Source organism: Monodon monoceros, unplaced genomic scaffold (assembly GCF_005190385.1).
Source record: "Monodon monoceros isolate NGI ecotype Baffin Bay Population unplaced genomic scaffold, NGI_Narwhal_1 Super_Scaffold_20, whole genome shotgun sequence".
Lineage (NCBI taxonomy): Eukaryota > Metazoa > Chordata > Mammalia > Artiodactyla > Monodontidae > Monodon > Monodon monoceros.
Window position 1 is genome coordinate 136,855,218 of NW_021703777.1, and position 26,742 is coordinate 136,881,959.

The following is a 26,742-nucleotide window of genomic DNA, read 5'->3' on the forward strand; positions in this document are numbered from 1 at the left end:
AACAGGCACGTGGGACACAGTGACGCTCCTGCGAGACTCTTGTCTGCAACAGTGGAAGACAGTCTGAGGGGATGAGGTAGAGCATGAAACTTTACAAGGAAAACAAAACCCGAGGCCGGGCCACCAGCCGGACACTTGGACCTCAGGCAGGGGACCGGGGCCGCACTAGCAGGGAGCAGGGAGGAGCGGGGACTGCGCGTCGTCCGTGGCCCCAGGCACCGGCCGGGTGTGTGTGGGCCGGGCCGGGCCCCGCAGGCCCCGCAGGCCCCGCAGGCCGGCCAGCGCCAGGCGCACCAGAAGCCGCAACAGGAGGAAGGTGAAGGGCACGGCAATCTGCATGGCGTGGAAGATGGCCGTGCTGAAACTGCTGAGCACGCAGGTGCAGGCGAAGGCCAGCAGGCTGGCACCGGGGTAGAGCATGAGCTTGGCGAACATGAACGCGTGCTCCTGGCCCCCGAACCGCACCGAGGGCTGCAGCGTCTCCCCCTCCTGCAGCAGCGCCGTGGTCCAGATGGCGAACTGGAAGATGCTGGCGAAGAAGATGATGGCGCAGCTGACTCGCACGCTCTCCAGCTCGTCGTGGGGCCGCCTCGCGAAGGCCGACGTCTGCTGGTAGGCCAGGGGCAGCCCGCCCACGAAGGCCAGCGAGAGCGTGTTGAGCAGGCCCATGGGCTGCGTGGCCTTGCGGATGTGCAGGAAGAGCGAGTGGTGGGCGAACCAGAGCAGGCCCACCGTGGCGAAGGAGCCGAAGTAGGCCAGGAAGTGCGGCCCGGACGCGCCCAGCGCCGCCACTAGGCTGCCGTGGAACTTGGCCTTCACGTCCTCGGAGTCTGGGACGTTGTCCTCACTGGGGTGAGATACACGGCATCTGCGGCGGCGCCACCTCGGGCGTCCGTCCCGGGCTGCCTGCCCCCACCCCGCCCCAGCCCCTGCGCGGGCTGCCGGCCCCCCGCACACTTGAACTTCAGATGAACGGACGGCGTACACTAAGACTGCGCGCACCTGTGTTCACACAGCGCCGTTCACCTGAAGTTCAAGTTCAACTGCAGCCTGTGTTTCCTTGGCTGAGCGCAGCCCTGCCCGCCGGACCCTGGGTTGGTGAGCGGCACGGGGCCCTGAGCCCGCAGCCCCTCTGGCGCCCACGGGTGGGTGCTCCTGAGGCCTGCCCACCATCCTGCAGCGGCCCGTCCACTTCGGGAGCGGTCCCACAGACCTGAAGGGCTTTGCCTCCGAGGTCCTCAGGTTCCTGGGCAGAACTTTAAGGAGCGATTCTAAGGCACATCTGGCCCAGGCTTCTCCCCACTGAGGTCATGGGGCTGCCGCCCTGCAGCCACGCAGCCCAGACACACCTCTGTGCCTACGATGGCAGCTGCACGTGTGCTGGTGGGGCTGGGGGCAGGAGACAGAGCCTGGGGGCTTCCTGGGGATCCCCACCTGGGTCCTCGGGGCTGTGGCTCTGGGTGGAGGAAAGAACCCTGACCTCCCCCACCCCCGGGGTTCCCAGCCACAGCTGGCTCCTTGCTACCACCCAGCAGGGGACCCAAGCCAGCATGGCCTGGCTGCAGGGCAGAAGCAAAGCCAGATCACCCCAGAACCTTAGGTCTAGGTCTCAGAGATTGGTACCAATGGACATTTCCTCCCAATTTTTAAAAATTCACAAATTACAGTAGGAAAAAGCTACTAAGAGAAATTTAGGAGCATCAAGACCTTAGGTGAGGGACTTCCCTGGTGGTGCAGTGGTTAGGAATCCGCCTGCCAGTGCAGGGGACACGGGTTTGAGCCCTGGTCTGGGAAGATCCCACATGCCACAGAGCAACTAAGCCCGTGTGCCACACTACTGAACCTGTGCTCTAGAGCCCGCGAGCCACAACTACTGAGCCCACGTGCCGCAGCTACTGAAGCCTGCGCGCCTGGAGCCCGTGCTCCGCAACAAGAGAAGCCACTGCAATGAGAAGCCCGTGCAGCACAACGAAGAGTGGCCCCCGCTCGCCGCAACTAGAGAAAGCCCGCGCGCAGCAACGAAGACCCAACGCAGCCATAAATAAATAAATAAATAAATAAATAAATTTACATTAAGAAAAAAAAGACCTTAGGTGATCAGTTACAGAACATAAAATCAGAGCATTTTAACGTTAACAAAATAAGAACGTGCTGAAGTACGACCAAGGAATAAAAGGCTTTAAAGAAAAGACGGAAGACTTGAAAAAGCAGCAGATAAAACAGAAATAAAATGACAACAGCTAAGGTTGGAACTGTGACAGACCGCAGAGGCTGCCTGGCCGAGCAGAAGCGCAGGAGTGAAGGGAAGAGGCGGGCTCGGAGCAGGAGAGGGGCGCAGGGAGCCGGGGCCGCCCGCCCTGCGTGTGCAGCTCTGGGAAGGACGAGGACTGGGCCCTTCTCAGGCGGGAGCCCCTCAGGGAGGGTGGGCCGGGAGACCTCGGAGCCTCTGTGGGGCTGGTGGAGGAGTCTTGGCCCAGCGGGTCCTCACCAGATGTCCAGGATGAGCAGCGTGGCCACAATGGCGTAGACCCCGTCGCTGAAGGCCTCCACCCGTTCCTTGCTGAGCGGCTCGTGCAGATCAAAGGTGAAGATCTCCAGGCTGTGAGCCGGGGGCTCCCTGGGGCCTGTGGGAGGGGCAGCCAAGCCCTCAGGGCCTCGGGCCAGCTAGGAGGCCCCGCAGGGACGCCGCCTGCCCGGCCCGTGTTCTGCGCGCCCCGGCGGCAGCCCCAGCACCCCACACTCCAACCCCGCCTGGCACCTACCCACAAGCCTGGCTCTGCACCAGCCGGCGACCTTGCTGACGTAGGGCAGGAAGATGACTGTCGCCATCAGCAGGTACGACTGCACGAGACAGGGCACAGGGCACGTCAGGGCACGCGGTGCCTCCGCCGAGGGCCCAGCCAGGAATCCCACCCCAAAGCTGCCCGCCCGGAAGGGATTGCAGCTCGAGCAACAGGAGACGAAACAGGTGAACCATCCGTCATCAAGACAGAAACCTTCTGTGCATAGAAGAACGTTACCGGGGGCTGAAGAGACACTGCACAGAACAGGAGATGTTTGCAGACCACACGCCTGGTAAGGGTTACTATCCAGGTTTCATAAGGAACCCCGACAGCTCCACGACGGAGAGACAAATAACCCAACTGAGAAATGGGCCATGGACTTGCACTGACATTTCTCCGAAGAAGAGACGCGGCCCCCGACACGTGTGGGGAGGCGCTCAGCACCACTAACACTTGGGGAAACGCCAGTCACAACCACGAGGAGAGCAGCGCACGCCTCAGGACGCTCCCAGTGGGAACAGGGAGCAGCCGTGCTGGGGTGGGGTGGGGCTGGAGCCCTGTGCGCCGTCGGTGGGAACGTAAATGGCGCAGCTGCTGGAGAACTGTCGGGAGGTTCCTCAGAAACTAAACGGAATCGCCACAGGACCCGGCAAGTCCACTTCTGGGCACACCCATGCTCACAGCAGCCACCGAGTGTCCGTGGGTGGGTGATGGGGCCCATCCACACAGTGGGGTACTAATGAAAAGGAAGGGAATGAAAAGGAAGGGAATCCTGACACCGGCGACGTGGATGCACCTTGAAAACATGCCGAGTGAAAGAAGCCAGACGTAGAAGCCCCCTATTTCATAATTCCACTTATATGAAGGAACCAGAATAAGCAAACCCCTACAGACAGAAAGTAGACTCGCAGTTTCCCGGGACTGAGGGTGGGGAGACAGGGAGTGGCTGCTCATGGGCTCAGGGTTTCTGTCTCGGGGGAATGAAAAGTCCCAGAACCAGAGGGAGGTGATGCACGGTGACGTCGGCAGTCAATGCCGCCGAGCTGCACGCCGCAGATAAAATGGTCACAGTGGTCAATTTTTTGCTACGCGGACACCCAGTTATTTTAAACAGGGAGGCTGGCGGGCCAGGCGTGCTCCCGGGCCCGAGGTGGCCGCAGAAGGCTCCTCGCCCAGCCCTGTCGCCTCGGCCGGTGGCCCCTCTCAGCGAAGGGCTTCCACCCCGTCCTTCACAGTCATGCTTCAAGGTCACCTGGCACCTGGCCTGGTGAGGGGACTCAGGAGACGACGGGCACCTCGGGGACAGACGGGGGGCGGCCGGCATCACAGCTCTGCTTACGACCTCCAGTCTCCACACGTCAGAAGGCCACACCATACACGTCACTCAACACACACACACCGAGGGGGCGGAGTGTCCCAGGTGCCTGGCAGGTGAGTGCAGAGGCCCCGGGGGGGCGACGGTGGCCACGCAGGATCGGCGTGTGTTCTGTGTGTGCACGTGCGCTGCGGGGTAGGAGGGAACAGAACAGCCCGAGGGGGAGCCTGAGTCCCAGGGCGGGGGGAGATCTAAATGGCCGTGGGGACCTGCCCAGGTCTGGAGGAGCCCGAGTCCCGGGGCGGGGGGCGACCTAAATGGCCGTGGGGACCTGCCCAGGTCTGGAGGAGCGCGAGTCCTGGGAGCAGCCGGCACAGGAAGCTGGCATGGGAGGCCCTGGGCCCCGAGTGCCACCAGTGGAGGAAGGTGGTCCAGAGGGAGGTCAGGACGGCCTGGGCCAGGGCAGTGAGCAGTGGCTGGCCCTGGAAGGTGGACTCCGCACAGCGTCCCACGTGAGGGAAGGGGCTGGTGAGGACGCCTGGAAGGATGGCCGTGGGCTCATGGGGAGGCTGCAGGGGGTGGGCCTGGGGGCCAGGAGGCTCTGACATGCCTCATCTCACAGGGGCAGAGGGGTCAGACCCCCACTGTGGGGAAGGAGCGGGAGGGATGGAGAGGAAGGGGCAAAAAACGCAGCACAGAGAAACGACCGACCGCTCCCTCCGAGGCCGCAGACCCCCCAGCGCCACCGAGGACCCTCCTCTCCCCAGTGTGGCGGCCCAGCGCCTGCCTCCCACCACTGTCGTCCCGTGAGGGTGTGGCCACTGCGCAGGCTCATCGCGGTCCCCGGCAGCGCGCGGGGCCCTGTCTGCCTGCCCCAGGGCTTCCCGGGGCCAGTGTCCAGGCCCGACCAGTGGGCACGGCCCCCGTGGGCCTCAGCTCTGCCTGCTCCTCCTGACCCAGGCCACACGTACCACATCCCAGCTGTGCCCTCCGTCCTCCACGCGATGACCCTCACCGCCCCTCAGCCCCTGACCTTGTCCCCAGAGCCAGGAGGGGCTGTCCCACCAGAAGCCCGGACACAGTGGGCCCCTCAGTCCTGCCCTGCTGTCTCTCCGTGCCTCCCCATCGCCAGCCCCACCCTGCGACACCCCGCCTGACCCCGAGGGCCCCCGCAGCATCCCTTCCGCCCGAGAGGAGCGGGGCCCACCCAAGAGGCGCAGCCACTGTACGGCGAGGGGACCGAGTAGAAGCCCGAGGCCCGGCCCCACCTCACACGCCAGCGTCCACCCTCCCCTTTACCCACCCGTGGCCTGACCTGGGGCGCCTGGACACTGGATCCCAGCCTCCAGCCCCATCCTCCAGGGTGCGGCTCTGCAGGCCTTGCCATCCTGTTTGTTTTAAACTTGGAATTCTCTTAACACACTTACTAGATGTTTAAAGTAACGTTAACCGTTCATGTTTTCACACGTCTTATGATGCTCTGGGTGTAGAGATTCACTTTACTTCACTAGAGCTCAGTTAAAGGCAGCAGCTGTGCGTCCAGCTTCTACAACCAGCTCTGGGACGGCGGCTCGCTAGGGTTTCCCTTCCCCTTCCCGGATGATGGAAGCTGCACCAGACCAATATGCTCGTCAAGTCAGCCGTGGGCTCAGCGCCGGCAGCTCGGCCAGGACGGACCCTCCGTATACACTATTGCTACCGCGTATAAAACGGAACTAATGAGAACCTACAGGGAACCCTACTCAGTGCTCTGCGGTGACCTAAATGGGAAGGAAATCCAAAACAGAGGGGATGTATGTGTACGTAGAGCTGATTCACTTTGCTGCACAGCAGAAACTAACACGACAGTGTAAAGCAACTATACTCCACTAAAAAGAAGTAAATAAATAAATAAGTAAATTTTAAAAAGAAAAGCACGACCTGCAGGCTCGAGGGCGCCGTGGACGGAGTCCCGCACGGCTCTGCCCGCACGGCCGCCGTCTCTCCCTGGACGCTGGGGGTGCGTCTGCCCGGCCCTCGCCCAGCTCCATCCACGCCTGCACCTCCCTCTTCTCCACTCCAGTCTCTCCTGCTCTGGAGTTTCTTTCTCCACTTTCTCTCTCTTCTGGCGGCTCATGTTCCTATGCACGCACGTCTTTAGAAGGCACGCGGCCTCCCGGGCCTACAGGGTGTGCGCCGTGTTTGCCCACGCGGGCTCCTCCCCGCAGAGCAGCCCCCCGGTGGGCCCCCCGCACAACCCCCCGGCGCCCCCATCCTGACTCACCACTGGGTAGAAGAAGAGGGAGAAGCCGGCCGCAGCCAAGCACAGCGCCGGGCCCCGGAGAACGATGCCCAGGATGTGCTGCCGGTAGAGGGCCCGGCGGGCCGAGCGCTCGATCTGGGGGCTCAGCAGGTGGGGGCGGTGGAAGGCGTAGACCACGATCAGCGCCTGCGGGAGAGGCAGGCTGCAGGGTGCGAGCGGGGTCTCGGGTGGGGCTCGCTGCAGGATGTTCTGGGGGCGCAGAGTGGACGGGAGCCCTCGCTCTGCGCTGGGGGTCGGGTGTGGGTCTCACAGAGCCCCGCCTGAGGGTGCCGACGGCCCCGTTTCACTCTCTCTCCCCGTCAGCACAGGAAGCCCAGGCCCCGAGCGTCTCTGGCTTTGTCCTGCCGCGGCCCATGCGGGTGCCCTGTGGCAGGCGCTGCGTGGCAGGTGGCGTCTGCACGGCTCCCGCCACGGGCAGCCCCGCACGCGCTACATCTCCTGCTCCACGAGGACGGGGTGTGGGGGCGGGGCGCCGGTGTCCTACCTGCATGGCCCCGACGGCCATCACACACACACAAAACAGGAGGATGCCCAGAGGCACCTCGGGGAAGGCCACCATCAAGGAAAACTGCAGCCAGAAAAAACCCCAGAATCAGGACCGCGGGGCCCCAGGGCCCGTGAGCCCCGTGCATCAGCTGGGCTCCGCCGCTCGGCAGCAGAGCCGTCTTGGGTGGGAGCGGCCCGAGCCCTGGAGGCGTCTCTCTCACCAGAGCCATCCCACCCAGTGCTGGAAGCCTTTAAAGCTGCGCGCTTATCAGATTCATAGACTCCCCAGACCCCAGTTCTCCGCAATGTGCTACGTACCCAGAGCCCCGCTCTCTGTCAGAACCAGAGGGAGCTGCAGGGTGAGGAGACGGAGGGGTCACGTGCTGGGGACGAGCCCAGGTCGGCCAGGAGGCCGTGGGCTCCGGGGTTCAGGCAGGAGCCGAGAGCCTCAGGGAGCACGGAGAGGGCACCCCTCACTGCGCCCCTGGAGGCCAGGCTGGTCTCTGCCCCTGACAGCCCCGCCTGGGGCCCTGGAAGCCTCCCCACTCCGTCCAGCCTGGAAACCCAGGGTCGGCCCTTCCCCAGGAAACTTCTCTCCTCTCTGCAACCCCGTGGTCCAGGCCCCGGGCCTCCCAGTGGTCTGAGAGCTTCTGAGAAGGGAGCACCTTAGGGTCAGAGCCCTCCTGTGCAGGAGGGCAGGCTGGACCCCCAGGTGGAAGAGGGGGCGGAAATCCCTGGGACTCACTGTGAACGGCAGGAAGGTGATGCTCATCATGCAGGCCTGGGAGGGAGGGAGGGAGGGAGGGAGGGGTGCTGAGGGCGGCGTGCGGGGCCCTGGGAGTGGGCGCGTCCCAGCCCGCACACCCAGGGGCACCCACCGGGGAGCTGAGCACAGGCAGAAGCCAAAGGAGAAACTCACCAGGTTAAGCAGGGCAAGCGTATCGTCTATCTTCCCAACAACCTGGAACAATCTCAACAATTTAAGGAAAACAGGAAAAGTCATGCTGTCAGTAAACGTGGTTCTAACGGCATCAAATACAGACACTCATACGACAGAGACGGTCTCACACGGAGACGGAAAGACGTGGGCAGAAGCCTGAAAACGGAGGCCGGAAGCAGGCAGAGCTCCCAAGGCCCCGGCCCCTCCCCGGCCCCCACACGGTCCGCCCCAGGGTTCTGACCCACGAGAATGTGGCCTTCTCCCCGCACTGGGGAGGTCTGCACTGCTGGGGGGCGTTCTGTAACCGAGACGCCAGCACCCCAGCCCATCCCCACCCACCTCCGGGGGTCCTCCTGGTCCTTGCGCCCCGTCGGGGGCTCAGGTGATGCCCACAGCTCTGGGGCCCTGTCCCCCTTGGGTCCTAAGGAACCTTTTCCTCCTTAACCGAGAGCTCGGGCCCTGGAGTGTGTGTCCCGAGGCCCCAGCCTCCTCACCAGAATCCAGGGACCAGGACGGAGGGGCCGTGCACAGCACGTGTGTCACAGTGCAGTAGAGGTGGGCAGCCCACAGCCCTGCCCTTGCCCTGCCCGGGCTCACGGCGGCCCGAGCAGCGCTGCACCCGGCACCCCGTTCATCGTCCCGGGCCTGGGGTGTAAGCCCTGTTGCTGCCGTGTGCAGAGGAGAAAGCAGAGGCCTGACCCGGCAGGGGGGGCCGGGGGAGGGGAGGGGAGGGGCAGCCCACTAACGTGACCCCTCGTGACTCAGCCCCAGAGGGCGGGGCCGCCATCCACCCCGAGGACAGCTCATCAGTGCTGAGTGCACCCCCACTGCCACCCTGACCCTCGGCCAGGGCGAGGCCACACCTGCTGGGCACACACCCAGCCAGCCACAGAGATGTGGCTGCCAGCCCAGAAACAGGCCCCAGCCTGCCCGTACCTCGTGTGTGCCGCCCAGGCCACGGTCACGATGAGGAAGGTCATCAGGTACACAGCGATCCTCGTCGCTAGAAGTTTCTGGACACTCTTGTCAAACTCCTGGAACAGAAGAGCGTCACCATCAGACGCAGATTCACCCACGGCAGCCGGCGGCCCCGCCGCCCCGCCCCCGGGCGCCAGGCCCTGGGGGGCCGGAGAAGCACCTGGGAGCCCTCGCCTCCCCCCACCAAGGCTCAGCCTCAGTCCCGGGCTGTCCCTGAGGCCCCTGCGGAGGCCCCCCATCTTCCCAACATGGCAGGCCCCCAGAAATGCCAGCTCTGGAGGCAGAAAGGTCTCCGTCGAGCCTCTCCCGGGATCCTGGCAGGGTGGCCACAGGCCGTGCGGCCGCACGAAGTCACGGCGTCGCCGGGTAAGGGATCCCGAAGCAACTGCGAGGCCTGGCGAGAGGGCCGCGGTGTCTGGACGCCAGGTGACGGGGAGCGCAGGAAGCTGGGCCCCAGGCCGGGAGAGGGTTTACGCTTTGTCAGCAAAAACTCCAAATGCAACCTTGCCCGTGTCTGCTCCTCCTCTGAGACCACATGGGCAGCACCGTTTCCAGATCCCTGGGTCCCTCTGGCCTTGATGAACCTTCTCCTTCATGTCAGGACCATCCTCAGCGCCTTCCCTGAAGGGGTCTCCCCGCCTCCGCGGAACCTTCTGGCCCAGAGCCCTCTCGTGGGTCAACAGAGGTCACGACCCTGACCGCAGAGAGGCAAGGAGCTCCAGGCCCGCGCATCCCATCCCCTCCCGCATCTCACGTGCACACCCACCACCCTGTTCTGAGATTGGTGGCACCAAGGTCCCCAGAAGGCTCTGGAGCAGGCACAGCCAGGAGAGCGTCGAGGCCCCCGGTGGGCACACGGCTTTCCTGAGCTTGGCCGGAGCACAGCCCCCAGGCCCCCTTTGGGGAGGGGGTGCCCCGGAGCAGAGGAAGCCACACGGGGCCCTTTGCTCACCGTGCCAGGTGCCAGTTGCCAAGGTCAGGCTCGACCATCATTTCTGTTTAATTCTCATCCAAACACTACAAGCAGTAGCGCTATCACCTCCCGCAGATGACTCCCAGCAGTGTCCAGGCTAAGTGTGCTGGTTGGCCTGCAGCCAGACCACGGCCACACGTCCTGGGCCAGCACTGCGCATCCTGGAGCCCAGAGGTGACACCCGCTCGACGTGAGGGGCCCAGAGAGCCATGCTCGCACACACACACGCCCGCGAACTCCGAACGTCTCCCGGAATCACGTCCGGTTTCTGAGGTGCTGCGACGTGTGGCCATTTTACTTATAAAATGGAAATATTCCAAATTGACTAGCAATGGAAACTCTGCTTTACAAAAGCCTCGTTTCCCACTCACCTCCCTGCTCGTGGCACAGGCCCACGTCCAGCAGGCCGGCCGCCCTCTGCCCCCAAGCACCTGCTCTGAGAGGCACGCCAGTGCGACAGACAGAGAGCCCAGGGAGCTTCCCCGCGACGCCTGCCGGCACAGTCCGCGCCAGCCTCCAGGCGCTCCTGCATTGCTCAGGGCTCAGCGCGAGGGCCCCGGGGCTGGATGGCATCGCTGGGGGACGTGGCGGATGGCCTGGCCCTCCCAGCCGGGTACGCCCGAGTGGAGCCTGGCCTCGAGCTCAGGGCCTGAGCCTCCTGGACCCTCGCCCGCACACCAGACACTGCAGACTGTTCCCAAGTACCTGTTCCGGGGAGATCTCCGTGTGGGTCACAGGCAGGATCTAGGAGAACAGACACAACACGAACCTGGGAACACTTCTTGGGCTGGGCACTGACTGCTCCCTGGACGCCACGTGCCGGGGGCGCAGGCCAGTGCTGGGCGGCTCCTCCCCACACCCCCAGTGGCCGCGGGGCCCGCACGGACCATTACGGTGGCAATGATGGACAGAAGCGCGTCGCTGAAGCTGAGCATGCGATGCGAACTCTGGATCCCGTCAGCCGTGTCCTCGTCCTGTGAGCCCGTGGAGGAGGCTCCCTGCCCACCTAGGGCCGGCTCTGGGGTCCGGGGCCCAGACATGGTGGTGCCTGGGAAGAAGCACAGGTCTGAGCCCGTGGGGTGCTCCTGGGGGCCGTGACACAGGCTGGGCGGGGCTGGGCAGAGGGGCCCTGCCGCTGCTTCCTCTGCCCTGTTCTCCTCTCCCAGCCAGCCTTCTACAAGAGGGGCCTGTGACCTGGTAGACACACCCTGCGACTGTGTCCCCTCTAGGGACAGGAGAGGCAAGCGGAGGCACACGGCACGTATGGTGGGTGCTCCAGGGCTGGGCGTGACACCCTCGACCCCAACCAGACACCACCGTGTCCCTGCTCCCACTGCACCCTGCATCACAGCCATGATGCGACCTTTGGGGGAGTCAAGGTCCTGCGTGGAAAGCCAGCTGCCCCGGCTGCTGCCCCACTGGAGGGCGCTCTCGCTCCTCCTGTTGGCAGGCGGCCTGGGGGACTGGTCGGGCACCCGCCAGCGAAGCCCCCACGGCAGAGCTCCCTGGACAACTCAGTATCAGAGGTGGGCTGGGAAGACAAGCGAGGTGCCAGCTGACGGGGCTCCGGGCAGAAGAGATGCCAGTGCCTCCTGGGAATGGAGTCGGGGCCCCGCAGCGGGAACTCCGGGGGGGCAGGCCGTGGCCGCTGGGAGGCACCAGGCTCCTTGCTGAAGGGCAGCACGCGTCCTCTGCCACGGAGCTTGCCTGGGCAGAGGGCCAGCATCGAGAGGTCGGGAGAGAGGTCGGGGCTGGAGTCATCCGCAAATGCTATCAGAGAGGACGGGATGCCCCGCGGTGGCGTGCGGGAAGCACTGCGCCGAGGCGCCCGGGACGGAGCTGGAGGGGGTCCGGAGCGCAGGACGCCAGGGCTCCCTTGGACGGGTGGCCCGAGTGGTAAACCCCCCGAGAGGGAAGACTGGAAGCGAAAGGGCGCCCTGGTCTTCACCCTGAAGAGGACACTGCCGACCCTGGCAAAGCGCCAGGAGCCTGAGGGAGAGGGAGAGGGAGGCGGAGGAGTTCCGAGGGGCGGCCGGATGTCAAAACTAACAGCCGAGCCTCCCAGGACAAGACAAAACCAGAACCCCGCCCCCAGAGTGCAGAAGGGAGGCTCACGGGGACTTCCGGACAGGAAGGACAAAGTGCGGATACACGTGCAAGATACGCAGCAGCCCGGGAGGTGCAAAGGGCGCCGATGAGAGGTCAGCTTTGCACAGGCGGCAAGGGCGTGGGGGATGCAGAAGCTGGCAGGGGGTGCAGGGCACCTCAGCCACCGGGAGACCACTCAGCAGCTGGTCAGGGCTGTGGCGCCCACCCCTAGGCGGCCAGCCCCAGGGTGCACACGAGGTGGGGACTGCGGGCCTCGCGGAGCAGTTCACCTCGACACTGAAAGCCACACACGCTCTGACTGACAGGTGGCACATCATTAACCACTAAGGGAGCTGCTACCAAGGGCTGTGGACTGCCTGTGTCCCGAATATGCATGTGTCGCACGTCGAGCCCCACCCCGGGGGATGGGATAGAAGGTGGGGCCTCTGGAGGTGACTAGGTTAGAGGAGGCTGGGAGGGTGGGTCCCAGGATGGGATCGGTGCCCTGACAGGAGGGGACCGGCGTGCTCCCTCCCTCTGCTGTGTGTCTGCAGGCCGGGACGTGGCCTCACGGGAAACTGAACTGGCTGCCACCCTGATCTGGGACTTCCAGCCTCCAGGACTGTGAGAAATGAAGTCCTGTTGTCTAAGGTCCCAGCCCGTGGCATTTTGTCGTGGCAGCCAGAGCAGACTGAGACAGTAAATGACAACAGACGAAACAACCTACATGCATAAACTCAGAGGCACAACGCTGAGAGGGATGGATCAAGTGCAGAAAGACGCATATCGTGTCGCACCACTGATGTACACACATACACCAGTGAGAGCACAGTAACACAAACAGGACAGCACTGCGGTGACCCAGGCAGGGAGGGGTGGAGGACGGGTGCGGATGTATCTCTAATTTCTCTCTCACTGGACCCACTTTTTAAAGTTAACACACAGGAAGAATCACTCCTTCTGGTGCCAGCGCTGAGATGTAGACAAATGCACAAGGCGTGTAACCATGGCCCCAGTCACAAAGCAGTTCTGGCCCCGAGCAGTGCCTTTGTGGGCAGGCCTTCCTCGACCCCAAACCCTGGCCACCGCTTGTGTCTTCTGTTACTGTCGTTTTGCCCTTTCCAGATTGTCCCGTAAATGGCCTTGTACCCAGAGAACCTCTTGAGCCTGGCTTCCTTTACTCAGCACAGTGCGTCTGAGATGTGCCCATGTCTCGGGAGTATCAGGAACATGTCTTTTACTGCTGTGTAGTTAATTGTACTGCATGAACGTACCTGTTTATCCACCCACCAGTTGGGAAACAGGTCATTCACGGTTTTAGCAGTTCACAATAAAGACACTATAAAGATGTACACACAGGTATTTGTGTAAACCTGTTTTATTTCTCTTGGGCGAATACCTCAGAAGGGGTCTGCTGGGTCATTTAGTAAGTACGGGTCAACTTTATCTGCCAAACCGTTGACCACAGCACTCTGCATTCCCACCCGCAGCGTGTGAGAGCTGCATCTGCTCCTATCCTCGACAGCACTTGGTTTGGAGGGTCTTTTCAAAATTTAATGATTTTTTTTTTTTTTTTTTTGCGGTACGCAGGCCTCTCACTGTTGTGGCCTCTCCTGTTGCGGGGCACAGGCTCCGGACGCGCAGGCTCAGTGGCCACGGCTCACGGGCCCAGCCGCTCCGCGGCATGTGGGATCCTCCCGGACCGGGGCACGAACCCGCGTCCCCTGCATCGGCAGGCGGACTCTTGACCACTGCGCCACCAGGGAAGCCCCTATTTAATGAATTTCTAATTATAGCTGTGCCGAGAGATGTGCTACCTCACTGTGGTTTAATTTGCACTTTCGTATCGACCAGCTGGGTATTCTCACGTGCCTACTTTTAAACTGCACATCTTTTGTGGCAAAGTGTCTGCTAGAATCTTTTGTTCATTTTTTTGAGGAGTTATTTGTATTCTTACTGAATTTTGAGAGTTCCTTCCACATCGTGGTTAGAAGTTCGGTGTTAGATATGTAATTCGCAGGCATTTCCTCGCAGTTTTGTGGCTTGTCCTTCCTTCTCTTACCTCTTCAGAAGAATGGCAGTTTTAAACTCTGGCGGGACTTCCCTGGTAGTCCAGTGGTTGAGACTTCACCTTCCAATGCGCGGGGTGCGGGTTCAGTCCCTGGTTGGGGAGCTGGGATCCCATGTGACTCAAGGCCAAGAAACCAAACGTAAAGCAGGGGCAGCATTGTGACAAATTCAGCTGAGACCTTGGAGATGGTCCACATTAAAAAAAAAAACAACAATCTTTATATCTGGATGAATTCCAACTCGCCACCTTTTCATTTATGGATCATTCTCTTGGTGTCATATCTAACAATGCTTTGCTTAACCCAAGAGCACGAAGATTTTCTGTTTTCTTTTAGACGTTTTAAAGTTTGAGGTTTTACTTTTGATCTACGATCAATTTTGAGTTAATTTTTATATAACATACAAAGTATAGTCAAGTTTCCCTTTCTTGCAGATGGACGTCTGGTTTTTCCAACACTTCTTGTTGAAAAAACTGTCCCTTCTCCACTGAATTGCCTTTGCACACACCCTGGTCAAAAACTAACAGACCACATTTGTGTGGGCCCATCTGGGGAGTGTCCATTCTGTCCCACTGACTATGCATTTATCCTTTGCCAGTTTCACACTGCCTTGATTATAGCTTCATAGTAAGTCTTGATATCTGCTAGAGTCCTCCAACTCTGTTTTTTTTTCCAAAACTGTTTGGATTATTCTAGTTCCTTTGCCTCTCTCTCACATGCCCCTGCTTGTTGGGCCCCTTTCATAGTTGCTACAGGCAGAAAGATGGGGTACAGCAGCCCTCACTGCCCAGGCCCACAACTGGGAACTGGCCTAGGGTCAAAGCCACGAGGAGGAAGAGTGAAAAAATGGAAAACTCACACGTGTGCTCACTGATTCAAGTTCCAACTGCCCTTTCCAACCTATTGCCTTTTGCATACTTTTTCTTTTAATATTTTGTCCAGAGTTTTTACCTGTAATCAGCGGGAGAGGCAGCCTGAAGGGGACTTCCTCATCTTCGCCAGCACTAAACTTAATACTTTTTTCTTTTAATTTTTTAAAAAATATTTATTTATTTGGCTGCGTCAGGTCTTAGCTGCAGCATGAGGGATCTCTCGTTGCAGCGTGCAGGCTCTCTAGTTGTGGCACGTGGGCTCAGTAGTTGTGGCACACAGGCTCTAGAGCGCACCAGCTTCATTGCCCCATGGCACGTGGGATCTTAGTTCCCTGACTGGGGATCGGACCCGCGTCCCCTGCACTGGAAGGCAGATTCTTAACCACTGGAGCACCAGGGAAATCCTTAAACTTAATACTTTACTTTACAGAAGGGAGGGAGAGAGAGGAGCTGAGAAGAGCAGGCAGAGGGATGAAGGGAAAAGAAGACCATCCGGACAAAAATAAGACAAAAGCTAATGTGTTTCTTTAGGCACGGGTTAATTTGGGGAAACAGATGTCCATTACATTGCTTTCTATACTTTTTGTATGTTTAAGTTTCTTTCAATTAAATTTTAGTTTTAAAAAGTCAGTAAATATCAAATATAGACACAAAAATCCTCAACAAAATGTTGACAAATGGATTCTGCAACATATAAAAAGAATTATATACCGTGCTAAGTTTTATTCCAGGAACATAAGGTTGGTTTAAAATTAAAAAATCAATTACTGGAACACACCATATCAATAGAAAAAAGACAAAAACGATCATCTTAATAAATGCAGAAAAAGCATTTGACAAAATATAACACCTCTTCATGATAAAAACTAGTCAACAAAATAGGAATGGAAGGAAATTTCCTCAACCTGATACAGGGCTAATATCACACTCAATGGTGAGACTGAAAACTACCCGCCTCAGATCAGTGACAAGACGAGGATGTCTGCTCTCAGCACATCTATGCAACACTGCTCGGGGTTCTAACCATGGCAACTGTGCAAGACAATGAAACAGAAGGCATAGAGCCTGGAAAGAAGGAAGTAAAACTGTCTCTATTTGCAGATGATCTGATTCTGTACATAGAAAATCCTAAGGAACCCACACAAGAAAACTATTAGAACTAATAAGTGAGTTCAGCAAGTTTGCAGGAAATGAGATCAATATATAAAATAACTGCATTGCTATTCACTAGCAATGACCAATCTGAGAATAGATTTAAGAAAACAATTACGTTTATAATAGTATCAAAAATACTTAGGGACAAATTTAACACAGGAGTACAGGGACTCCCCTGGTGGTCCAGTGAAAAAGAATCCACCTTACAATGCAGGGGACACGGGTTCGATCCCTGGTCAGGGAACTAAGATCCCACATGCCACGGGGCAACTAAGCTTGCGCGCCACAATTACTGAGCTCACGTGCCTCAACTAGAGCCCACGTGCCACAAACTACAGAGCTCACACGCTCTGGAGCCCACGTGCCACAACTACAGAGCCCACGTGCCCTGGAGCCTGCGCGCCACAACTAGAGAGGAGAAAACCTGCACGCCACAACTAGAGAGAAGCCCGTGCACCACAACAAAGAGCCCGCGCACTGCAAGGAAAGATCCTGCATGCCTCAATGAAGATCCCGCGTGCCGCCACTAAGACCTGATGCAGCCAAAAATAAATAAATTAAATAAGTAAATAGTAAATAATCTTTTAAAAAAAAGGAGTACAAAACATTGTTGAAAGAGATTAAAGAAGACCTCAATGAGTGAAAAGACATCCTCTATTCATGGATTCGAAAATTTAATATTGTTAACGTGGCAATACTTCCCAAATTGATCTACAGATTCAATGCAATCCCTATCAAAATTCCAGCTGCCTATCATGTAGAAATTTACAAGCTGACCCTAAAATTCATATGGAAATTTAAGGGACCCCTGGCTATTTAAGGAGTAGCCAAAACAATCTTGAAAAAGAACAAACCTGAGGACTCACACTTCTCAATTTCAAAACTTAGTGCAAAAGCTATGGTAATCAAGTCGGTGCAGTATCGGCATACAGACAGACATATAGATCAATGGAAGAGAATTGACAGTTCAGAAGTAAACCACTACATTTATGGTTAACTGATTTGCAATAGGGTGTCAAAGCCATTCAATGGGGAAAGAATAGTCTTTTCAACAAATATTGCTGGGACAACTGGATATCCACATGCAAAAGAATGAATTTAGATACTACCTCATGCCACATACAAAAATTAACTAAAAATGGATCAAAGACCTAAATGTAAGAGATAAAACACTGGAGAAAATCTTCATGGCCTCATATTTGGCAAAGAGTTCTTAAATACAACACCAAAAGCACAAGCAACAACAAAAAATAAATTGGAGTTCATCGAAATTTTACCTTTTGTGCTTCAAAGGACACTATTAAGAAAGTGAAAGACAATCCATAGAATGGGAGAAAATATTTGCAAGTCATGTATCTAGTAAGACTCTAGCATCCAAAATATATACAGGACTCTTACAACACAACAGTAAAAAGACAACCCAATTCAAAAAATGGGCAAAGGATGTGAAAAGACATTTCTCCACAGGAGATATCCTAGTAGTCAATAAGCACATGAAAAGATGTTCAGCATTACTGGGTTGTGTTAGGGAAAAGCAAATCAAAACCACGAGACAGTCACCCTCCAGGATGTGGCCATAATACAAGTAAATGATGGACAACAGCAACTCTTGGTGAGGCTGTGGAGAAAACGGAGCCCCTGTGCACTGCTGGGCGGGAATGTAAATGGTGCGGCTGCTGTGCAAAACAGTATGGAGGGTCCTCAAAAAATTAAGCAGAGAATTAACATAGGATCCAGCAATTCCACTTCTCGGTATATATTCAAAGGAATGGAAAGCAGAAACTCGAAGAGATATTTGTACACCAATGATCACAGCAGCATTGTTTGCAATAGCCAAGAGGTGGAAGCAACGCCAGTGTTCATCTACAGATGAACATCTAAAGAAAATGTGGCATCTCCATCTACAATGATATATTATCCAACCTTAAAAAGGAAAGACATTCTCACATGTTATGACATGGTTGAATCTTGAGGACACTATGCTAAGTGAAATAAGCCAGGCACAAAAGGATAAATACTGTCTGATCCCACTTATATGAGGTCCCTAGAGGAGTCAAGTTCATAAGGAAAGAAAGTAGAAGGGTGGTTGGCAGGAGCTGGGGGGAGAGGTGGGAGTTACTGCTTAATAGGACCAGAGTTTCAGCTTTGCAAGATGAAGAGTTCTGTGGACGGATGGTGGGGACGGCTGCACAGCAATGTGAATGCACTTAATGCCACTGAACTGTGCTCTCAAAAAGGGTTAAGATGGTAAATTTTGTTACGTGCATTTTACATGGCTAAATGTTACGTGCATTTTACATGGCTAAAAAAAAAGCACCTGGCACATAAGTGTTCAAAAACATGTCAGCTACACCTAACCTTCATCACACACGAGTTTTTAAGACATGGTGATGAATGAAAGAACACAAGACTGAAGGTCGAGGAGGAGTTGAGAAATAATTTTTCTTAAGGTGGAAGAGACTGAAGAATTGTTAAATTCCGATGGCAGGAAGAGGGAGTTGAAAATTCCTATAACAGAGAGGAGGTAACTGAAGGCTCGTGACCCTGCAGAGCCACGCAGGGTGCTGGCTACGCCTCAGGGTGTGGTGGGGCAGAGGTGTCCTGGGCGGGCTCAGGCTGGGAAAGCTCAGAATGGGAAATGCCCGAGTGCTGTCTGGAGATATTTATGACAAAATGACAATGAGAACAATATGTGACATCTGTCCAACATTTACTAAGTACCAAGCATTGTTCCAAGTACTTTATATGTCCTGTTTCTTCTAATTCTCAAACAATGCTGTGAGGATTATTGAAAGACAAATAATGATTCTGTGTGTATGTGTGTGTGTCTAATAGTGAGAGCTCGGTGTGCATCAAAGTGCAAGGAGTTTGATAAGGCTGGAGCACAGGCTCAAACTGGGAGGTGTACCTGAAGTATAAGGCAGGACTAAATCACAAAGAGCCTTGTAAGCTCCTTCAGGAGTGTGGAAATTATTGGGAAGACTATGCAGCGACTGTGTACTTTTCTTTACATACATACATATAAACATATGTATGTATTATATTCCGTATACAAGTCCATTATCAGATATTTTCTCCCAGTATGGGCTGTCCTTTCATTCTCTCAACATGTAAAAAAAATATATATATATATTTATATATTTATGTGTGTGTATATATATATATATATTTATGTGTGTATATATATTTATATATTTTTGTGTGTATATATATATTTATATATTTATGTGTGTATATATATATTTATATATTTATGTGTGTACATATATATTTATATATTTATGTGTGTATATATATATTTATATATTTATGTGTGTATATATATATTTATATATTTATGTGTGTACATATTTATATATTTATGTGTGTATATATATTTATATATTTATGTGTGTATATATATATTTATATATTTATGTGTGTATATATATTTATATATGTGTGTATATATATTTATATGTTTATGTGTATATATATATTTATATATTTATGTGTGTATATATATATACACACATATATATTTAAATCAACAGACTATTTTTTTTTTTTTAGCAGTTTTAGGTCTGCAGAATAATTGAAGGGAAAGTACAGAGAACTCCCATATCCCTGTTCATTCCCCCCGCCCTTTTCCCCACCATTAACATCTTACATTAGTGTGGCACAGTTAATGAGCCAACACCGACACACTGACACATCGTGTTGTAGTTTTATGGGTGCTGACAAATGCATGACTTATATTCACCACTGTAGTACCATACGGAACGATTTCACAGCCCTAAAAATCCCCTGTGCTCCCCCTATGCATCCCTCCCTCCCCCCGAAACCCCTAGCAACCATGGACCTTTCCACTGTCTCCAGTTTTGCCTTTTCCAGAATGTCATGCAGTTGGAATCTAACAGTATGTGTCATTTTCAGACTGGCTTCTCTCACTTGGTGACATGCTTCTAAGGTCCTCCGTGTCTTTTTGTGGCTTGTAGCTCATTTCTATTTATTATTGAATAATACTCCATTTTATAGATTCACCACAGTTTATCCTTCACCTACTGAAGCACACCTGCAACAATGTATTTTGAAGTTCTTGAGTTTGATGAAGTCCTGTTTATCTATTTTTTTAAATTTATTTATTTTATTTATTTATTTTTGGCTGTGTTGGGTCTCTGTTGCTGTGCGCAGGCTTTCTCTAGTTGCGGCGAGCAGGGGCTACTCTTCATTGCAGTGCGCAGGCTTCTCGTTGCAGTGGCTTCTCTTGCTGCAGACCACAGGCACGCAGGCTTCCGTAGTTGCAGCACGCAGGCTCAGTAGTTGTGGCTCACGGTCTTAGCTGCTCCGCGGCATGTGGGATCTTCCTGGACCAGGGCTGGAACCCGGGTCCCCTGCATTGGCAGGCGGATTCTCAACCACTGCGCCACCAGGGAAGCCTGTTTATCTATTTTTTATGGATTGTACTTTGGTGTCATATCAGAAACTCTCACAGATTGTTTTCTAGAAGTTTTATGGGTTTTTTCATATATGATGCAATGTATGGATTAACATTCTTTTTTTAAACATATGGATATCCAATTCTTCCAGCACTGTTTGTTGAAAAGACTATCCTTTCTCCAGTTACCTTTATTCCTTATTCACAATCAATTGAACATATTTATACTCATGGGCCAATTTCTGGACTTTTTATTCTGTTCCACTGATCTACTTATACCTTTATACCAACACCACACTATTTGGAGCACTATTTGGAGTACTGAAATTAGATCGTATAAGTCATAAAAATCTGTCCTTGTTTAAACTTGCTTTGGCTATTCAGGCTCTTTCGCAGTTCCAAATGAATTTTAAAATCAGTGTGTCAATTAAAAAAAAGTCTGCTGGGATTTTAATTGGAATGGCATTGAATCTATAAATTTGATGTCCTAACGATCCTGAATTTTCTAAATTAATGAATACTGTGTACCTTTCCACTTATCAAGGTCTTTAGTGTCTCTGAGCAAACATTTTTAGTTTTCAGTTATAAGTCTTGCACATCTATTTCAGATTTATCCCAAAGATTTGGTATCTTTTGATGCTCCTGTAAATAGTGGGTTTTTTTCTAATTTCAACTTCCAATATTTGTTGCTAGTTATTTAGAAATATGCAATAACTTTTTATTTATTTTGCATATTAACCTTGTATCCTGCAACCCTGCTAAAGTCACTAGTTCTAGTAGCTCTTTCTGTAGTTTCCATGCATTTTTTAACCTAGAACAATGATTCTCAACTGAGGGCAATTTTGCCCCTCAAGGGACATTTGCAATGCCTGGAGACATTTTTTTTTCCTAAGATTTTTTTTGATGTGGACCATTTTTAAAGTCTTTATTAAATTTGTTCCAATATTGCTTCTGTTTTATGTTTTGGTGTTTTGGCTGCGAGTCATGTGGGATCTTAGCTCCCCGAAGATCATGTGATCTTCAAATAAACAATCTTCCTTATTCCTTTTCAATATGGAAGCTTTTCATTTCTTTTTCTTTTCTTTTTTTTTTTTAAAGGCAGAGGACTCAGTGAGTGAAGGTAGTGGGATGGAAATTAACGAGCTCATCTTTTTTAAAAAAATATATTTATTTATTTATTTATTTTTGGCTGTGTTGGGTCTTTGTGTGCAAGGGCTTTCTCTAGTTGCGGCGAGCGGGGGCCACTCTTCATGGCGGCGCGCAGGCCTCTCACTGTTGCAGCCTCTCATTGCGGAGCACAGGCTCCAGACATGCAGGCTCAGTAGCTGTGGCTCATGGGCCTAGCTGCTCCACGGCATGTGGGATCCTCCCAGACCAGGGCTCGAACCCGTGTCCCCTGCATTAGCTGGCAGATTCTCAACCACTGAGCCACCAGGGAAGCCCCTAATTTCTTTTTCTTGCCTCATTACATTGGCTAGAATTTCTAGTACAATGTTGAATAGAAATGGTGAGACCAGAGACTTGTTCCCAATCTTGGAGGGAAAAAAAACATCCAGTCTTTCATCATTCCATAGGTCAGCTATAGGTTTTTCATAGATGTCCTTATTATGTTGAGGAAGTTTTCATTTTATTCCTAGTTTGCTGAAAGTTGGTTTTTTTTTTAAATCAGGAAATCGATGCTGGATTTTGTCAAATGCTTTTTCTTTTTTTAAATTTTTTTTCGTCTGTGCCGGTCAGCATGTGGGATCTTCGTTCCCCCATCAGGGATCAAACCTGTGCTCCCTGGAGTGGTAGTGTGGAGTCAACCACTGGACCACCAGGGATGTCCCCGTCAAATGCTTTTTCTATGTCTACTGAGATGACTGATTTGGTTTTCTTTTTCACCGTAATACTGTAAATTACATTGATCCATTTTTTAATATAAAGCCAACTTTGCAATCCTAAGATGAACCTCACTTGGTTATGTTGTATTATCCTTTTTATATAGTATTGGATTCAGTTTGCTAAAAAATGTTTTAAAAGAATTTTTATATCTTTGTCATGAGGAACATTAGTCTGCAGTTTTCTTTTCTTGTAATGCCTGTGTCAAACTTCGGCATTAGAAAAATGCTATCCTTATAGAATGAGCTGGCATTCATATTTCCTTCTTTCAATTTTAAGAATCTATATAGAATTGGTATTATTTCTTCTTTAGTTTGGTAGAATTCCCAGTAAAGCCATCTAGGTATGGAATTTTCTTTTAGGAAAAGTTTTTAACTACAAATTCAATGCTTTAATAGTTATAGAGCTATCTAGGTTATCTATTTCTTCTGGAGTGAGTTTTGGCATTGTCTTCCAAGGAATTTGTTCCTTTAGTGCAAGTTGTTGAATTTATTGGCATAAAGTTGTTCATGTTCTCCGATTACCCTTTTGGCAATGATGTCATCACCTTCATTCATGATACTGTTAACCCTTTTTTTTCCTTGTTCAACCTGGCCAGAAATTTCTCTTTTTTATTTATCTTCTCAAAGACTCAGCTTTTGGTTTCATTGATTTTCTCTATTGTTTTTGTCTTCTATTTCATTGATTTCTGCTGGTATTTATTATTTCCCTTTTTGTACTTACTTTTGAGTTTCATTTGCTCTTATTTTTCTAGTTTATTAAGATGAATGATTTGAGACCTATCTTCTAATAGTGTTTTAGCCACAAATTTTGAAATGCTGCATTTTCATTAGTTCAAAATTTTAATTTCCCTTTTGATTTCTCCTTTGACCTATGGGTAATTTAAAAGTGAGTCAGTCAGTTCTCAAACATTTGGATGATTTTCCAGAGATATGCTATTGATATCTAGCTTAATTCCACCGTGGTCAGAAAACATATTTGCCCAGAATATGATCCATCTTGGTAAATGTTGTTTATATATTTGATAACGTGTATTCTACAAATGTCCATTAAATCAAGTTGCTGGTGTCATTCAACTCTACCATACGCTTGGTCATTTTCTGTATTTGTTCTATCATTATCTGAGAAAGAAGTATTGAAATCTCCAACTACAGTTGTGGGTTTGTCTATCTCTCCTTGCACTACTACTAGTTTTTGCTTCATGTATTTAAAAGCTTTATTATCAGGGGCAGAACTGTTTAGGATTGTTATGTCTTTTCATGAATTCACCCTTTCATCATTATAAAATAATCTTCTTAACTTCTGATTATAGTCTTTTGTTATGAAATTTACTACAAAGGGACAGGTTTGGCGATAAAGACTATAAATTCAGTTTTAGACATATATATATATATATATGACATGTATACATGAGCTATCTCATGTATATGAGAGATACCTAAGAACAAATGTCTAAGAGTTCAGGAGGGAAGTGTGATCTGGAGACACAGATCTGGATTAAGATGGTGTTACTATAGCACCTAGTGCAGTGTCAGTATAAAAAGTGCTCCATCAGTATGAAACACAAAGTCTGAATAGACTCTTGTCTCCAAAGTAATTACACTATTAAAAACCTCCACGCAAATGTAGGTCATACCAGAATAAACCCACAGCCTCCAAACTCAGACGAGCCCTGGACTACATCATGCTTTCTAGTGAGTTATTCACTAGGTTTTCCACAAAAGCTATTTTAGATCTTTCCCACACTGCTCAAATCTTAGTTTTCTTACCTCCCTTCCCATTTTTGGGAGACGTTTTCTTCTCCTTATTCACAGTGAAAACAGAAGAAAACAGAGAATTCCTTTGCTTTCAGTCCAATAAACACATAAAGTTACCTGCAACTACAACCCACCTTCCTCCCTTCCTTTTACGATGAAAAGCGATTTTCTTACATCCAAAGTGAACACTTCCCTATGCTCTGGATAGCATTCCCTCCTACCGTCTAGGGGACCACTTTGCACCTGTCCTTTCTTTCCCAGCAGACACTGACTGGCCCCCTTCCATCAGCTGGAGGCTGCTCAGCAATCTCCTATCCTACAACCTCTCAACATCCGTCATAACTCTAGCTCCCACACTTTCTTCTCCATAGCCAAACTTACTGAGTTACCTCCACTTACCATCTCTCTCTCCATTTCTTTACTCTTCCACTCAGGGTAATGGAGAGTTTCCAATGAAACAATTTATTCTTGGCAAGGTCACCAAAGATCTCATTGTTGCTAAATCCAACACACATCTTTTCCTACTTTTCCTACTTTTAAATGACATTTGACACTTTTAATTACCACCACCCTCCCCAACATCTTTCTTTGGCCCGGTGACATGAAGCTCTCTTAGTTTTTTTTTTTTTTTTTTTTGGCAGTACGCGGGCCTCTCACTGCTGTGGCCTCTCCCGGGAGCACAGGCTCTGGGCATGCAGGCTCAGCGGCCATGGCTCATGGGGCTAGCCGCTCCGCGGCATGTGGGATCCTCCCGGACCGGGGCATGAACCTGCGTCCCCTGCATCGGCAGGCGGACTCTCCACCACTGCGCCACCAGGGAAGCCCTCTCTTACGTTTTATTCCTGCTTCCCTGGCTGCTCCTCCCCTCTGAAGACTGTACCCTCTTTCTAACTGCGGTGTCCCCTTGGTGCGCTCTTCCAAGTCAACTACCACCTACATGCTAGGGTCAACCAAATACAGCCTGGGCTCTTTCCTGAGCCCCCAATCCTTGTATTCCATTTATCAGACGAACACACTGGCTGAAAAAGCCACGTAACTTGTGTGGACTTCTAGCTGTACCACTAGCTGTAGCAACAAGACCCTGGCCACCTGGCCAGGTAATGACACTGCTGAGCACATTTTGCACCCAAAGGCGGGGTGTGGGGTGCGGGATTAACTATACTGTACGTTCTCCAAAATAATCTAGGATCATTAAGGCGAATACATAAAAAGATACTGCAAGCAGTAAAGCACTGCATGAACGAAGCTGCTTTATTATAAGGATAACGCACGTTAGCCCGTCTGGAAAGATATTTTTAGTAGCTTGAAATTCTAGGCGGGTTAAGATGCTGTCTGGGGCTTTCGGCTCCAGTTCTCAGTTTGGGGATGAACACTCCACACCAGGACCTACAGGAAGCAGCCGGGCACACAAACGAGCCAAGGGATCAGGCAAGTGGTGGTGTCTTACCTGAGGGGGCAGCTCTAGGTGATGGGTGACACGCGGTATTCTGGGTCCAATGCTGACAGATCTGACTTTTCTACAGAAGCTACAAAACTCGGTTTCTACAATTAACCTCTTCAGTCTTTCAGTAACAACCAACTCGTTAAAAAGACGGACACTGCTGGCCCCCCGGCGCTCCGAGCACAAGACCCGATCCTCCCGCCGCGCGGCCCAGCCCCGGGAGCCCCCGAGCACCAGCCTCCGCGGAAACGGCCACGTGGGCACGGTTGAGCGCCGCGCCGGGGTGCAGACCACCCAGGGACAGCCAGGGCCGCCGCCGCCAGCCCTCTGGTAGCGCGACAACCTAAATCCGTTCCGAGGCCTGCGGCACCGCGCACGCGCACCACCCCTCCCCCAGCCGGCACCCCGCCCTGCGCGTGCGTGGCCGCTGGCGCGGCGGAAGTGAGGCGTCGGCGCTCTTCCGGGCGGCGACGCGCTCCCGCCCCTGCGTCGCGGCGTCGGGCGGAAGCTGGTGCGGTTCGCGGCCGGCGGTTGCCGAGTGGACCCGGACGCGGCTGGACGCCGAGCCCTCTGTCCGGCGCCCGCCGCGGGCCGCCACCATGTCGCTGCTGCAGTCTGCGCTCGACTTCCTGGCCGGCCCGGGCTCCCTGGGTGGTGCTGCCGGCCGCGACCAGACTGATTTCGTGGGGCAGACGGTGGAGATGGGCGAGCTGCGGCTGCGGGTGCGGCGGGTCCTGGCCGAAGGTGAAGCCGGGGCCGGTGGCATGGGCCCGGCCGGGGGAGGGTCAGGGCCGGGGGAGAATGGCCGCGGCGGGGAGGGTCACGGCCGGCCGGGAGGCCACTGCTGAGGGTGAGGCCGGCCTAGGGTTGGGCACTTCCTTGTTGGAGGCTTGGGGTCAGGCCGGGGTAAGGTAGTCTTGGCGGCAGGTGTGGGCTGACCCGCGGCCGGAGCGGAGGCTGTGGCGGCGGGAAGGAATGGTGGGCAGGCGGGGCCTGGAGCGAGTGGCCACAGTAGAGGCGGAGCGAGGGGGCCCCCGCACGGATGAAGGCTGGAGTCCGGAGGCGGGCGGTGCGGCGGCGTGGGTCTAAGTCGTGGTCCTTCCCTCGCATGGAGGGCGGTAGTGGGGCAGTGGACGTAGAGCTGGCCCTCCTCGGGTGACAGGAACTCCGGCGTGGGTGACCGTAGTCCTACCCTGCTTGGGTGTTGGGACAGACAGCAGCGCAGTGTCCGGTAGCCGGGCTTCCTCTCTTACCACCTGAGCGTCCCGCTCCCCGACCTCTGTGT

At 53.3% G+C, this 26,742-nt stretch overlaps 2 protein-coding genes across 8 annotated transcripts in view; one reads left to right on the plus strand and one right to left on the minus strand.

Annotated features, from left to right (window-relative positions):
• Positions 1-20: 20 nt before the first annotated feature.
• Positions 21-25,818, minus strand: TMEM175 (transmembrane protein 175). 5 transcript variants are annotated; one of them, XM_029235579.1, is made up of 11 exons: positions 25,464-25,818; positions 10,665-10,825; positions 10,483-10,521; positions 8,763-8,860; positions 7,806-7,857; positions 7,632-7,667; positions 6,885-6,968; positions 6,362-6,526; positions 2,763-2,841; positions 2,489-2,624; positions 166-847 (listed from the first exon to the last, which is right to left on the minus strand). In XM_029235579.1, the coding sequence occupies exons 2-11, from the start codon at positions 10,815-10,817 to the stop codon at positions 166-168; spliced, it is 1,524 nt and encodes a 507-aa protein (XP_029091412.1). In that variant the 5' UTR covers positions 10,818-10,825; positions 25,464-25,818. The 5 variants fall into 5 exon arrangements, with proteins under 5 accessions (XP_029091411.1, XP_029091412.1, XP_029091413.1 ...); XM_029235580.1 differs by lacking the exon at positions 25,464-25,818 and adding an exon at positions 9,308-9,498 and having other exon boundaries at positions 10,665-10,814; XM_029235578.1 differs by lacking the exon at positions 25,464-25,818 and having other exon boundaries at positions 21-847; positions 10,665-11,319.
• A 136-nt stretch (positions 25,819-25,954) lies between these two features.
• The window catches only part of GAK (cyclin G associated kinase), a 52,071-nt gene continuing 51,283 nt past the window's right edge, over positions 25,955-26,742 (plus strand). For all 3 annotated transcript variants that reach the window (XM_029235566.1, XM_029235567.1, XM_029235568.1), the window contains exon 1: positions 25,955-26,201. In XM_029235566.1, coding sequence (XP_029091399.1) covers positions 26,057-26,201 — 145 coding nt within the window. In that variant the 5' untranslated portion in view covers positions 25,955-26,056. The remainder of the gene's footprint in view (positions 26,202-26,742) is intronic.